Raw genomic sequence first — 13,462 nt, 5'->3', positions numbered from 1 at the left:
CGAAATGCTGTAACTTTAGAAAAAAAAACAAGTTTTTTGGTTCAGAGTACTATTTTAGAATTGTTTAAACTTGAGAATGCGACGCAAGCGGTTGACAAGTCGAGTCCGCTTGCGTCGCCTCGGCAAGAGAGGACTCGCGTACTGACCTTCGCACATCATACCATCACCGAGAAATGTTCGCGCTTCGCAAGCATCAAGTTGCCGGGGGTCGTTGCCAAACCACGTACAATGTCGTCCCGCATTGAAAATCGCAGTCGTGAGGATGCCGCCCACGTCGCATTCACGACGCCGCCAAAGCAGCCGCCGACATAATCCTGGAAGCCGCCATTTTTTTAACTGTGCTAGTCTTGGCTTTAGCCAACTTCTCATCACGAATCCTCCTTGGAGAAGCGCAAAGACTTTTTGCGTACGCACACTATTTCCGAGAAATAGCGCACGCTAAAATTGCGCACACAAAGCGCAAAACCTGGTTTGCGTTCGGAGCATGAGCAGTGGCGACGACGCTATTTTTTGCGTACGCAAGGCTTTAGCGTGCGCTATTCTAAGACTCCCTAATAATGCAGCTGGTCAACTGCAGGTTGGAAAGTTTTGCTGCCGATTTTCCTTCAGTAAAAGCACTCCCAAGTCAGAGTTGGGCAGCCCCACGCACTGGCCACATTCGCACCTACTGAAGATTGTACGCGTGCATATTTAACTTGAAGTACGCACTTCATGCTTGATGTTTGCGCGAGCGATGTCACCACGGGAAGAGGGCGACGGGTCGGCGACGTCTTTGTGCAAATCAGCTTGGTGGTTGGGCGTGTCATACAGGATGAATACCAATTCTTTTGATCGGTTCAAAATTTCTCTTTCAAAGGAACACAGAATTCGCAGGTACCACGAACGACAGTTCTGAAGTCGAGGTTCCACGCCCATTGTCCGCTGCCATCGTAGTCACCACGAGCCCTACGATACGCGAAACGACGCTTTTGGTTCTCTGTGCAACCCTTTTTTTTGTATCAACGTACAGTATAGACCACTTACAACGTAACCGCTTATAGTGCAGGACCGGGTATAACGCGGTTTTTTTAAACCACCGGTTCACCTCCCATAGAACTCCATGTAATTACAAACCGCTTAAAATGCAGGCGCGCGAAGGGAAATACCGGTTATAGTGCGGTTTTTGGCAGAGCCCGCCGACCGCGCCGACGACCGGAGCAGCGAGCTCGCTTCCCTGTGCGACACTAGATAACGGCGCTGACGGCGCGAGCCGCACGCTGCACGCAGAAGCGAAGAGAGAGGCTTCAGTTGCCTTAGCGACGGAGGGACGCACGCTGCACTAGCGGGGCAAGGATGTTGCTCGAAAAAGCGGGCAGAAGCGAAGAGAGAGGCTTCAGTTGCCTTAGCGACGGAGGGACGCACGCTGCACTAGCGGGGCAAGGATGTTGCTCGAAAAAGCGGGCAGAAGCGAAGAGAGAGGCTTCAGTTGCCTTAGCGACGGAGGGACGCACGCTGCACTAGCGGGGCAAGGATGTTGCTCGAAAAAGCGGGCAGAAGCGAAGAGAGAGGCTTCAGTTGCCTTAGCGACGGAGGGACGCACGCTGCACTAGCGGGGCAAGGATGTTGCTCGAAAAAGCGGGCAGAAGCGAAGAGAGAGGCTTCAGTTGCCTTAGCGACGGAGGGACGCACGCTGCACTAGCGGGGCAAGGATGTTGCTCGAAAAAGCGGGCAGAAGCGAAGAGAGAGGCTTCAGTTGCCTTAGCGACGGAGGGACGCACGCTGCACTAGTGGGGCAAGGATGTTGCTCGAAAAAGCGGGCAGAAGCGAAGAGAGAGGCTTCAGTTGCCTTAGCGACGGAGGGACGCACGCGTTGGAAACAAAGAAACAAACAACCGCAACGACAGACCAATCGCAGGTCGAGGAGAAGTGTTCGCGCGCGTTGCATGCTCTCTCCATTCCCCCCCCCCCCCAACCTCTCTTACAACGCTTCTCCTCCTCCTCCTCCTCTCCGGTCGCGGGCCGGCTTACGGCTGGGCCGGCTGCTTCTATCCGTAAACATGGTGTCGGTTGTGATCGTCGTCGTAGACGGCGTTCATCTCATCGTTCCGCGTAAAAGCGCTATCCTTGACTGTGAATTTTCGTTGTGTGTCGCTGTGATAACCCAGCACGTAGTACTAGAAGGGAAGATCCACCTACTCGTGCGGCGATGTCGTGGCGGCGCTCTCAAGACGGCAGAAACGGCCGTGTCGTCGTGTTTGTTTACTTCGACTACAGTGGTGATTTCAAAGCATTTGTGTCCTCGAACATCGCCCGGATTTCTTATTTGGCGCATTTCATGCGTCTGCTCAAGTTCAAGGTATTATTGGCGCGTACCGTATGAAGGATGCGAATTTTCACGCGTTTTCATCTCCGGAGAAAAGTGATTAGGGTTAGCAATCCTGAACGCTCGCAACGTCCGTCCGCAACCCGTGACGCTGTTAAAAGGCTGCGCCAGGCAAAAGCCGCTCATTTCTTTCAAAATGTGTGACACACTTGAGACAGAACTGTACTAGCCTGGTGAAATAAAGACTTTCCTCAAACTAAGCTTTATTTTTCATCTAACATAAAAATAAATTCTTTTACAAAGGTAAGTTGTTTCATGGCATGTATTTTGGCATGAAAAATTGATGTTTTGGTTATAGCGCGGTACCGCTTATAGTGCGGATTTTCGCGACTCCCGAGACATACGTTATATGCGGTCTACACTGTATTGGTAAAACCCACAAAAAATGGGTTTCATATTTTTTTTTATTTTTTATTTTTAATATAAAGTGTGTGCCTTCAATGACCAACAACTTTGATTAAATTTGGTGGTTGTGTCTAAACCTTAGAAAGTGGTCATTGACCACAAAAAAGAGAGTGAGCGCGACTCAAACCGGCCAGTTCTCGAATGGCAGTATTCGGGCGGAAAGAAACCGAATTTCGAGCCACAAATTCTGTTCTGGGCAGTTAGGCTTTCATATGCCACGTACAACTAAAATCCTCGGCGAGCATAAATATCCTGTCAGTGTCCCTTTAACCCTTTCATGGTCGGGTTTTTTTTACTCAATGTGATAGCAAAGAGAATCCACTAGTTTATTGTAGCATAAAAAAATGTAAGACTTAAAATAAATAGTAACACACACTTCGAAAGATCTGTGGCACGCTCGCTCGAGGTAGAACAAAACAAAAAGGACTAAAAATTTTGATTTGTCAACTTTCTAGTACTTCTTCAAAGTGTGGTAGTCCTTGAAGCAGGGTTCCACACACAGACCCTTGTCACAGGCGGCGCACATGAACCTTGTGTCCTTTCTTTGCTTCGGTCTGAGAGCTGTGTTGGCACACACGTGGCACCTTGGTTGAGTGCGGCTACCTTTTGCCGAGGTTTGTGGCACCCTTTCGAGCAAGTGTCGGGCTATCAGCCTCGTTGGGATGTCTCCACTGGGCCTTCCACTCTTCCACCTCTCAGTGTGATGCTCCTCAACGAGCTGGTATACGACCCTTCTTCTCAACTCGGCAAACATGATCTCCTTTCACAGTGAAGAACGAATGAATTCAACAAGGACATATCCAGAAGGTGAAAAAAAAAACTTCTTGTACCACTTCAGCGTCTTCCTGATGCTTTCAGTGAAGCTTAGCTGCATGTCTACTTTGTCCACGAGTACCATCTTCTGGTTAAACTCGAGTACACATGCTGGCTTTTTCTCTGGAGTGCCTGTTCTTCTGTCCACCTTGCCAGTGTCGTCAAGATGAGCTCCATGCACTGAGGACAACATATGCATTTCCCTTTTGTCACACCACTTCAGTGCCAGACGTGCATCAATGTAAAATGACTCTAGTTCTCCCCTTCTTATCTTTTTTTTTAACTTGGAAAGTCCCTTCCTGTTCTGTCGAACTGTACCGCAAGCATTGGTTTGCTTCCCTTAAAGGTATTGGAAAATTGCCGGACTGGTGTACCAGTTGTCCACAAAAAGAGAATGCCCCTTTCCGAGATAGTGGTTGAGCAACTCGAGGACAACCGAGCCCGAAAATCCCAACTCCTTCATCATCGTCATTGTCGCAGAAGCTTTGGTATACACAATGAACCTCAAGATGCATCCGGTCATCACGTCGCACAGAACAAACATCTTCACTCCAAAACGGTGCCTTTTTGAAGGGAGGTACTGGCGAAATGAAAGACGTCCTCTCCAGGGCATCATCGACTCATCGATACAGAGATCTTGGTATGGGACCAGGAGACTCGCTAACTTTGCCTGAAGTGTCTCCATGAGTGGCCTGATTTTTCTTAGTTAATCTGCTGCATCAGTGCTGGCACTGAAATGAAGCACTCTCAGCAAAAGGCAGAAGCGATTTACTGAGAAAAGCCTTGAAAGAAAAGGGGTCTCAGTCATTGGGTCGGTGGTCCAGTAATCCCTCACAGCATTTTTTCGGACGAGCCCCATCAGCAGAACAGCTGCCGGAAAGCAGTAGATCTCAGCGAGACCAATGTCTACCCATGCTTTCAGTCGCGATTTCCGTGCGAGGTCGGGCAGCGCAATCAGCTGGTGTGTGCAGTCGTTCGTCTCGTCTGCAATCAAAGACACAACTCCCTCGTCGAAGTAGTTTAAAATAATCTCTTCTTTCGCATCTGGCTGGAGTAGAGTGCCTGCAGGCAGTCCGGAATGCGATGCATCAAATGAAAATATAGATGGGAGAAGTCTTCACCTTTTTTCCAGTCGGTTTCGTTTTGACGCTCCCGCTTCCAAGACGGTCCAGCAGACGATGCGGCTGTGTCAGACTTTGATTTTGAGCTGGTTTGCAGTTGTTCGTCGGATGTCGAGCTGTCATCCGACTCAGAGTGCGAGAAGGGTTCAAAATCTGAATCCGAAGAGCCATCGCTCCAATCTCCGCTGCCTCCGGAGCAGCTGGCACGCGCAGCCATCTCGAAAGTTATTGTGTGCACAGAGCGTCCAGTTTCGCAATTTCAAAAGCCCCTCCAAAACAAACACGACGGGAGATATGCGGTCGTAGTTCCCTACAACCCTATGAGATGGCAGCACGTCCCCACAAGCGCGCCCGTTCATGCAGAAGGGGAATTTTTGAATGAGCAGTCGCGGACGTACATGTACATCAGCAACCATGCGGGACACACCCGCGCTGACGTACGGGTACGTCAGTGACCATGAAAGGGTTAACTTGTAATTTTGACCCTTGTTTGTATGTACGTAGTTGTGAGTATATATTATTGTTTGCCTCCTCTCGCAAACAGCTTTCCCAATGATACATCTATGTCTCGTCTAATCCATCAATAAGTCAGGAACAACAGTGCGACAGTCCCGCTCACCAATGGCCTGCTCTCTCCCGCCTGGACTGCCCTGAAGACCATGGTCAGGCCGTCCTTGAGCTCTTGGAAGGAGGAACAGCCTGGGGACGGACAAAAGGAAGGCAGCCAGCTTCAGCCCTCAGCAAAACAATTTGGCAACTCTGCAAGATCCCGTGTGAGGTTTAAACTACGACCCAATAGGTATAACCCGTTCTAAACCGACTGCAAAAGTTGGTTTCTCAACCCATCATGCTTTGATTTAGTACAATGGTGCAGTTAGGTGAATTTTTTGTGTAAAAATATCAAATGATGAACTTACAGTGATGTGATTGGCCTAAGCCGTTTTGGAGCACCTTTTGGAGCAGATATTCTTAGAAAAATAAAAATATTAGTTTCAAGTGCTGGACAAACGAAGGACACTTTGCTTGCCGCAATACACATATTATAGTTAGGGTTGTTCGTTTTCCCGATTTTACCCGATTTTTACATCTTGAACATGTTTCAGGAAACTCGGGTTAAACCCAATTTCTACCCGAATTCCAAAACCACATCACCAACCTATTTATTTTTACGCCACACGGAGTTTTCGGTGCACACGCGCTAGCTACCCTACCTCGGGACAACAGTGACCTATAGTTCATTTCGCAAGCTGTGTGCAGCACTGTGGACGCTACACGGCTCTCAACCAACCGCCCAACGGGGCGCGCCTAACTCATCGTGACATTCTACAAAGGTTGGCTCAAGAAAAGCAACAATAGGCGTTGGGGCCTCGGAGGGACAATTCCGTCCCCCTGCTGTGCACGTGAAACCACCTCCGCACGCCACACAGCTTTGGCCTTGCTGCACGCAGCTTGTGAAATGCACTATCAATCCCCCTTTGAGCTCTGTTAAGTGTCGACACCCAGCAGGGTCTCTCGGGTAGCATGGCCATTTCGCTGGTGGTCTACCTTTCTCACGAACAACGTCCGAGCCAGTCAGTCGCGCAAACAGATTGGGACAACTTAATAGGTTTATTCCATAGCTAAATATCTGATTGAAAACGACCGTCCCTCGAATGGTCGGGATTCTTGTTGACACCTGAGGAAGAGGAGGATTCCATGGGAGGTGCTTCCCTTAAAGCGACTGATGGCAATCGGAGCTGGAAAACCCTGATGTCCCCCCGATTACCAGCTTGAAACAGATCCCTAATTTTAACATATTAGCATTAAAAAGGAAAGTCCTTATTTCACCAGACCGGTACACTTCTCTCTCAAGTGTGTCACACATTTTGAAAAAAATTAGTGACTTTTGCCTGGCACAGCCTTTTAACAGCGTCGCGGGTTGCGGACAGACGTTGCGAGCGTTCAGGATTGCTAACCCTAATCACTTTTCTCCGGCGATGAAAACGCGTGAAAATTCGCACCCTTTATATGGTACGCGCCAGTAATACCTTCAATTTGAGGACATGCATGAAATGCTCCAAATAAAAAATCTGGGCGATGTTCGAAAACACAAATGCTTAGAAAGCACCACTGTAGTCAAAGTAAACAAATACGACGACACGGGCGTTTCTGCCGTCTTGAGAGTGCCACCACGACATCGCCGCACGGGTAGGTGGATCTTCCCTTCTAGTACGTGCTGGGTTATCATAGCGACACACAACGAAAATTCACAGTCAAGGATAGCGCTTTTACGCGGAACGATGAGCTTCCACCACGCCGTCTACGTCGACGATCACAACCGACGCCATGTTTGCGGATAGAAGCCGGTCCGCGACCGGCATGCAACGCGCGCGACCAGTTCTCGACCTGCGATTGGTCTGTTGTTGCGGTTGTTTCCAACGCAGCGGAGGGACGCACGCACGTGAACGACACATGCGTGCGTTCCTCCGTCGCTATAGCAACTGAAGCCTCTCTCTTCCCTTCTCCCCGCTTCTTCGAGCAACCTCCTTGCCCCGCGAGTGCCGCTTGCGGCTAGCGCCGTTATCTAGTGTCGCACAGGGAAGCGTGCTCGCTGCACCGGTCGGTTCGGTGCGGTCGGCGGGCTGTTCCTGAAACCGCACTATAACCAATATTTCCCTTCGCGCGCCTGCATTTTAAGCGGTATGTAATTACATGGAGTTCTATGGGAGGCGAACCGGTGGTTTAAAAAAGCCGCGTTATACCCGGTCCTGCACTATAAGCGGTTACGTTGTAAGTCGTCTATACTGTATCATGGGATACAGAAAGGTAAGGTGACAGGCAGCTCTGGAAAAATAAAATCTTGAATGCCAAAAGCAAGTGAGCCAAAGCATCTGAAAATTGTACATTACAGAGATGTGCGCTGAGCTGAAGTAAGTGCTATCAAAAGTTTCAGAAAATCGCCTGTTAGATCTAAAACCTGACTCGGTACCCCCCTCACAAACTAAAGCTCAGTGCCAGCGCACGGCGCAACCTCAGTGCTTCTGGCATTAGTCGGCAGCACATCCAAATAGGCGACTACACCACCCAAGAAATGCCGCCACATCGATTCACCCGCACATTTGCAGAGCTGCGACACGGCTCCAAAACAAAGTTCTGGAGTTTCGGTACTCTTGGTACGTTCAACAACTTCAGTAGCCACAACAAAGAAGAACCGGTTATTGCACCAACATTGTAATATTCTGAAAGGTGGATCGGCAAAAATGCAGGTAGTGAAGTTCTTTCACTGACAAGTTTACCGATGGAGCACTTACGCACACATCCCCTCTGGTAGCTATAACTTGGCTTTCCATTATTTCTTGTCTTCTTTTGTCAACGGATCGTCGCAAGATCAATGTTTGATCAAGCAACGGACGACACCCACAATCCCTTGCATGGACGGCTATATTCCCCGACGGAGCAGATATATTGACAGCTATAGTTGGTAACAGGTTAGGAATGCAGTAGATGCTCTGCCTCCAGCGGGAGCTTTATGTATTTGATAACACTTTGGTGCACACGCAGCCATAGCCCGAGGTAAGGCAATGAGTACGTGCTGGAGGCATACCTCCTGCTGCAATCCTGTCACCGACTACAGATACATTCACTGCCACAGTTCAGACCACTGATGGCCTATTAGTGGAATGACAAACGAGACTATTTATTTAGTCATCTTCGAAGCTGTCTGAATAGCAGCTATAGCTGTCAAAACTCGGATGCCCCATCTCGTGCCACAAACTGCACTGTGCGAACCCAAATAACCCTAATTCCAGGGTAAACTATATTTTTATTTTTTTTTTATCATCAAAAGCTTGGACAACATGCAAGGGTGAACTACCCATCTTGTAAGAGCAACACCTAACTGCTCCTACGAGTGTGCAGAAATTTCAAGTCACGTGACTCCATAGGAAAGACGCAAGGCGCAACAATTCGATGTTGCTTCGCCGGGCGTAAGCCAATAATCGCTCAACTTGTATCCAAGATCATTTCCCACCTTTCAAACCCTAAGACGTACTACATTCAAAGTGATCAAACACCACAGCTCTAACATCAATGAAGACAGAAATGCAAGAAAATTCCATTTACGTATCCCTTTTAGAAGCAGGCCAAAACTCAAAGATGCAAAGTATGAAAAGAAAACCGGTTTGTTAAGTGCGATTCGGGGTTTCTCACCGGACAAGACATTCCACATTTCGTCGGTAAAGTCCACCACCTGGCGCTTGGCCATGACCACCGTCTCGATGTACAGGTCGAAGTCAGAGGAGTTCCATCCGACGTCCGGAAAAGGCGTCCCAGACTTCCCACGGAAACTCCCCTTCCGGCTCTCTGCGCGAGTCAGATATGCAAACAAAATTACTTCCCCTTGGCCTGTAGAGATTAAAGGCACCACACAATGCAATCATGTTCGGTTTAACTTTGCCGCCGTCCTACACGACATCCTATTCAACACTACTCACGAAATGTGCGCGGGAGTTTGCTCCTTCATTGTTTTGCCATGACCGAGATACTGGAGATGCCTTCTCACACTTTCCCGCTAAATTTAGTGGCAAAGGTGGAAGACAAAATGTCGCACCACTGAATTCAGACCATTGAGAATAGGCTGGGACTTCCGTCCTCTTCGTTAAACGGGTATTTCCATAAAGGGGCACTGGTCATTAAGAAAACTAATACCTCTCAAAAAAATTTTTTTAATTTTTTGTTATGCAATTTAATTAATAGGGTGTCAGAAGATTACCTCATCAATATTTTGCTATGGCATCACATATATTTTCAATAAAGAAAACAATGCAACTGCTTGAAACTGATACTAAACTGGGGAGGAAGAAGAAATGTAGAGAAGGAGAGAGTTGCCGGAAGTCTCGTGGGTACACCGACTGCATTTTTCCTTTATTTCCCTTGGTTTTTTTGGCAGTGCACAGGCGACGAAAAATGTGCACGTAACACGCCGCATGAAAAATGCAGAAGTCAAGCACATCGTGCTTGACATTTGCAAGTTTTTCAAGCTCTTACCGATTCGTGTTCATAAAACGAGCGATGTCTTCAGCCAGGAGAAAGGGCGACGATTCGGTGACGTCTTCATGCAAATCAGCTTTGTGGTCGGGCGTGTTGTACGAAATAAATCCTAATTGCGACTTCTCTTTCAAAGCTAGACAGACTCGTCGGTAGCGCAAACAACAGTTCTGAGGTAGAGGCCCCACGCCCGTTGTCCGCCGCCATTGCTTAATCCACTTTGTTCAATCGTCCAGCCTGCGACTCCCACAATACAACGCCCTCAGGCCTGCGCAGCCGTAGCTTTGGCTATTGTAACGCGCTCCCCGATGGCTGAACGAGCGAAGGCGCGAGGAGAAAAGAAAAAGAGCGAACGAAGAGGAGAACGAAAGTAATAGATGGAGAGGGTGGTAAGGGAGTCCGTACGCTATCTTCAGTCGATACACGTTCCCACAGATGGCGCAAGTTGTCCTTTACGGCGCGCGCGCGCGCTCCGCTTGCCCCCCTCCCCCCCCCCCCCCCCCCCTCCGCCCCCACCCCTTTATTTTCGTTTCTCTTCCCGCTCCAACATGCACTGGAGCATTGATTTAGATTGGTTGCTTATCACAGCAAGACAGCTTCATATAGCTGCTTCTGCCGTGAGGCGGAGACAAGGATGAACGCATGTACATTTCATTCATGATTTATTATTTTCACACATTTGTACAAAAAATCTAGAACAGTAATTCACATCATATGTAAACACAACAAAATGCAGGAAGATATAGTGGACAATGCAAAACACGAGAGATAAATATATATTTGCAAAACCCTATCAGCACGAAATACAATCAAAGATACTCTAAATACCTGCAAAAAAACAAGAGCTTTTCTATTTATTATGTGCATCACGCATGCACCTCACAACTTTTGTGCCTTCCTCAACAAGTGCACATTAACGATCGAAACTTGCCTGATGGTACTAAAAGCTGGAGTCGGGGATCCGATTCACAAACCGAAGGCACGGCATCACATTTCAGGCGATTTTTCTTTTTTGGGTCTGCATTTGAAAATGCAGGCCTTGCAAAGTGATCCGCGCAGAGAAACCGCTTTTTCTGTGCATGGTCAGGCGCTAAGTTAGCATGGGAGGCCCACTTCTTGTACCTGAAATAGCAAAATCTCTTAGTATATCTCTTGATATCCGAACGCAAAAGGAGGCAAGGGACACACAAAAACACGCCAGACACGGACAGCGGAACGCTGTCCGTGTCTCGGGATGTGGAGTGCGCACGTGCTCTACGGCGTGCGCTGGTTCCGCCGATTTTATAAAGTAGCTTAGTGAAAAGGATCTTTAGGACGCCGTCTGACAGGGATATTACTCACATCTTGCGCCGCTGAAAGAGCAAAGCGCGGAAGTTCCATTCCGGGATAGAGTTGGAGCAAATAGAACCGAAATCAATGAATCGAAACCAAACCTACCTCTCGCTTTGGAAATCCTTCGGGAATAGGAAGAACGCCAAGTTCTTAGATTTGTTGGAGTTCCCGCACCATTTCGCAGCACAGTACCGTCAAGGCATCCCCTTGAGAGAACACACGAGTGTTCAAGCTTAAGTTTATGCTCTACGTACGCCGATCCAAGCAAACCACCTTCCGCAGAACGCTAGGAGAAATCGAACTCGGAGACGCGCAAGCGTTCACGCGCGCCCGGCGCACCGATGACCGTTGATAACCGCGCGCGGAGCCGCCGAGCGATATTAGCGCCAGTCGTAAACACGGCGGTGGAAGCGCGAAAACGCTAAGTGGGTGATTATCATATTGACGTCACCGTGACGTAACTTTTGAAGAGCGCCCTCGACGAGCTTTCAATGAACGCCGCTTGCTTCGGGAGCCTGACGCCCTGTTGAAAATTAGGCAGAGAATACACTCAGTGCGTCTCGTTCTCCGTGCAACTTTTTGTTTCACTCAACATATTAGCAGCTTTTTAAAAGCCATAAAAATAGGTATCATATTTTTTTCTATTGAATGTGTGCCTTTGATGATCCACCACTTAGATTATATTAGGTGTGTGTGTCTAAACGATTGAAAATGGCATGTGACCACAAAGAGGAGAGTGAGCGCAACTAAAACCGGCCAGTTCTCAATCGGCAGTTTTCGGGAAAAAAAAAAAAAGAATTTCAAACCGCAAATTTTGTTCTTGGTAGTTGGGCTCTCATGTGTTATGTACACCTGAAAGCTTGGCGAGCATAAATGCCCTGTCAGTGTTCCTTTAAGAAACTCGAGTTTTAGTAGTGACTCTCGAGAACTACAGCTTGTTGTAGAGCTTGCTTCTCCAAACGAAAAGAATGCATCAGTTGATGCATTTGACACTGCCGGAGCTGACGACCTTATTGACTTGTGTGACATGTGTGGAAGAGTGCGTGACCTTTGACCTGCTGACAAATTCAACATAGCTTGTTCTGTAAGTGCCTGAGCACGGCAACATATGTCTTCCATTTCTGTTGGCAGCCACCGGAACTTGAAATAGGGCTGAAGAACACCAGTTCCCCTTTTTCCCCCCTTCTTTCTTCGAGCACTATACATGGTGAGAACCACGCAAGGGTGCGCCACTGAGCAGCACATGAATGTCACATGATAACCAGAATGCGAGTATGCCCAGTTTGTTTACATTGCGCATGCTATAGCGGCACAACATGATCGCATGCGGTGTGGTGGATTGTTATTGTTCTGTCACCGGTGGCACAGCACAAGCAACCAAAAAGGTTTAAGTTACCATCCATATACAAAAGAAAAAACTTAGGAGACGCTTCAGCTTCGCCTTTAAGAGTGGAACACAATAGTGTTATTGGGTACCGTTAGCAAAGCCTTCTTTTACAGCGGAGCTGTTAAGGGCTAGGTTCCCCAGGATCGTGTCCGGTATGTCGACACGAACCTGCCTGGACAACTACCGCCATCTATAAGCGACGGCGGCAAGCACACAACCAGTCTGGTTTCCGCCGTCGCTCGTAGATGGCGGCAACCTTTCCAGCTATCATAGAAGTTATTAGCGAGACAGCCAGGCTGAACAAAAGCCTATTCAGCTCTGAAGCGGCGGCAGGAGCGTCAGCAGTCCTCACTTTGGGTTGTGCCGGGCTTCCGCTAGAGGCCGACATGGAACTTCTCGCCACGAACAACCCCATCCCTTTTTTCAGTGTGCTACTGCCTGAGCGAGCACGCTTGGCCCAAAGACTGACTCGCAGCAGCTTTAAAATCTGCGGCACATCCTTTTTATTGAGTATTGAGTATCGCGAAAATAAAGGATACACTAAAAATGTATTTTTCACACCGACACTTTAATTTCTGGCGAAAGACACCTAATACCAATACACAAAATGTATCAAAAGATAGTATCGAAGATACATGTATCTTTGATAATCCCCATACCTGGTCCATTTAGTAGTTCCTCACCGTGTGGTACCGTTGAAAACACTCAGGAAGGTGGAGAGCAGCAAACAACAAGCGAACCTTTAGTTTAATTGCCTATTTTAAATTCAGTTTCGGAGTCATCAGAAAGGTGGCACGACTCATGATCAAAAATGGCAGAGCACTTGGCACTTTCAAGTAAAATCTCTGTATTTTATCATCAGCCGAAACAGACCTCCGCGTAGAGGTCGTATTACCTTTTTCTCTCAGTGAAAATTCGAAACAAGCAATAAAAATAACACAAAGGGAGGCAGAGCAATAGAGTAGCTGCTGTCTGCTGGAAAGCGCACAAACCAGACTTCAAAACCGAAGCACGAGC

At 48.1% G+C, this 13,462-nt stretch overlaps 1 protein-coding gene across 3 annotated transcripts in view; it reads right to left on the bottom strand.

Moving 5' to 3' along the window:
- The window catches only part of LOC115332900 (protein zwilch homolog), a 60,998-nt gene that overhangs the window by 29,500 nt on the left and 18,036 nt on the right, over nt 1-13,462 (bottom strand). For all 3 annotated transcript variants that reach the window (XM_029995475.4, XM_040498822.2, XM_029995415.4), the window contains exons 10-11: nt 8,890-9,042; nt 5,321-5,400 (exon numbers count right to left, since the gene is read on the bottom strand). In XM_029995475.4, the coding sequence (XP_029851335.1) occupies nt 5,321-5,400; nt 8,890-9,042 (233 nt within the window). The remainder of the gene's footprint in view (nt 1-5,320; nt 5,401-8,889; nt 9,043-13,462) is intronic.

This window comes from Ixodes scapularis, unplaced genomic scaffold (genome assembly GCF_016920785.2).
Source record: "Ixodes scapularis isolate PalLabHiFi unplaced genomic scaffold, ASM1692078v2 PGA_scaffold0__279_contigs__length_252992795, whole genome shotgun sequence".
Taxonomy (NCBI): domain Eukaryota; kingdom Metazoa; phylum Arthropoda; class Arachnida; order Ixodida; family Ixodidae; genus Ixodes; species Ixodes scapularis.
Note: the sequence above shows the minus strand (reverse complement) of the source record. Positions and strands in the feature narration are given on the sequence as shown.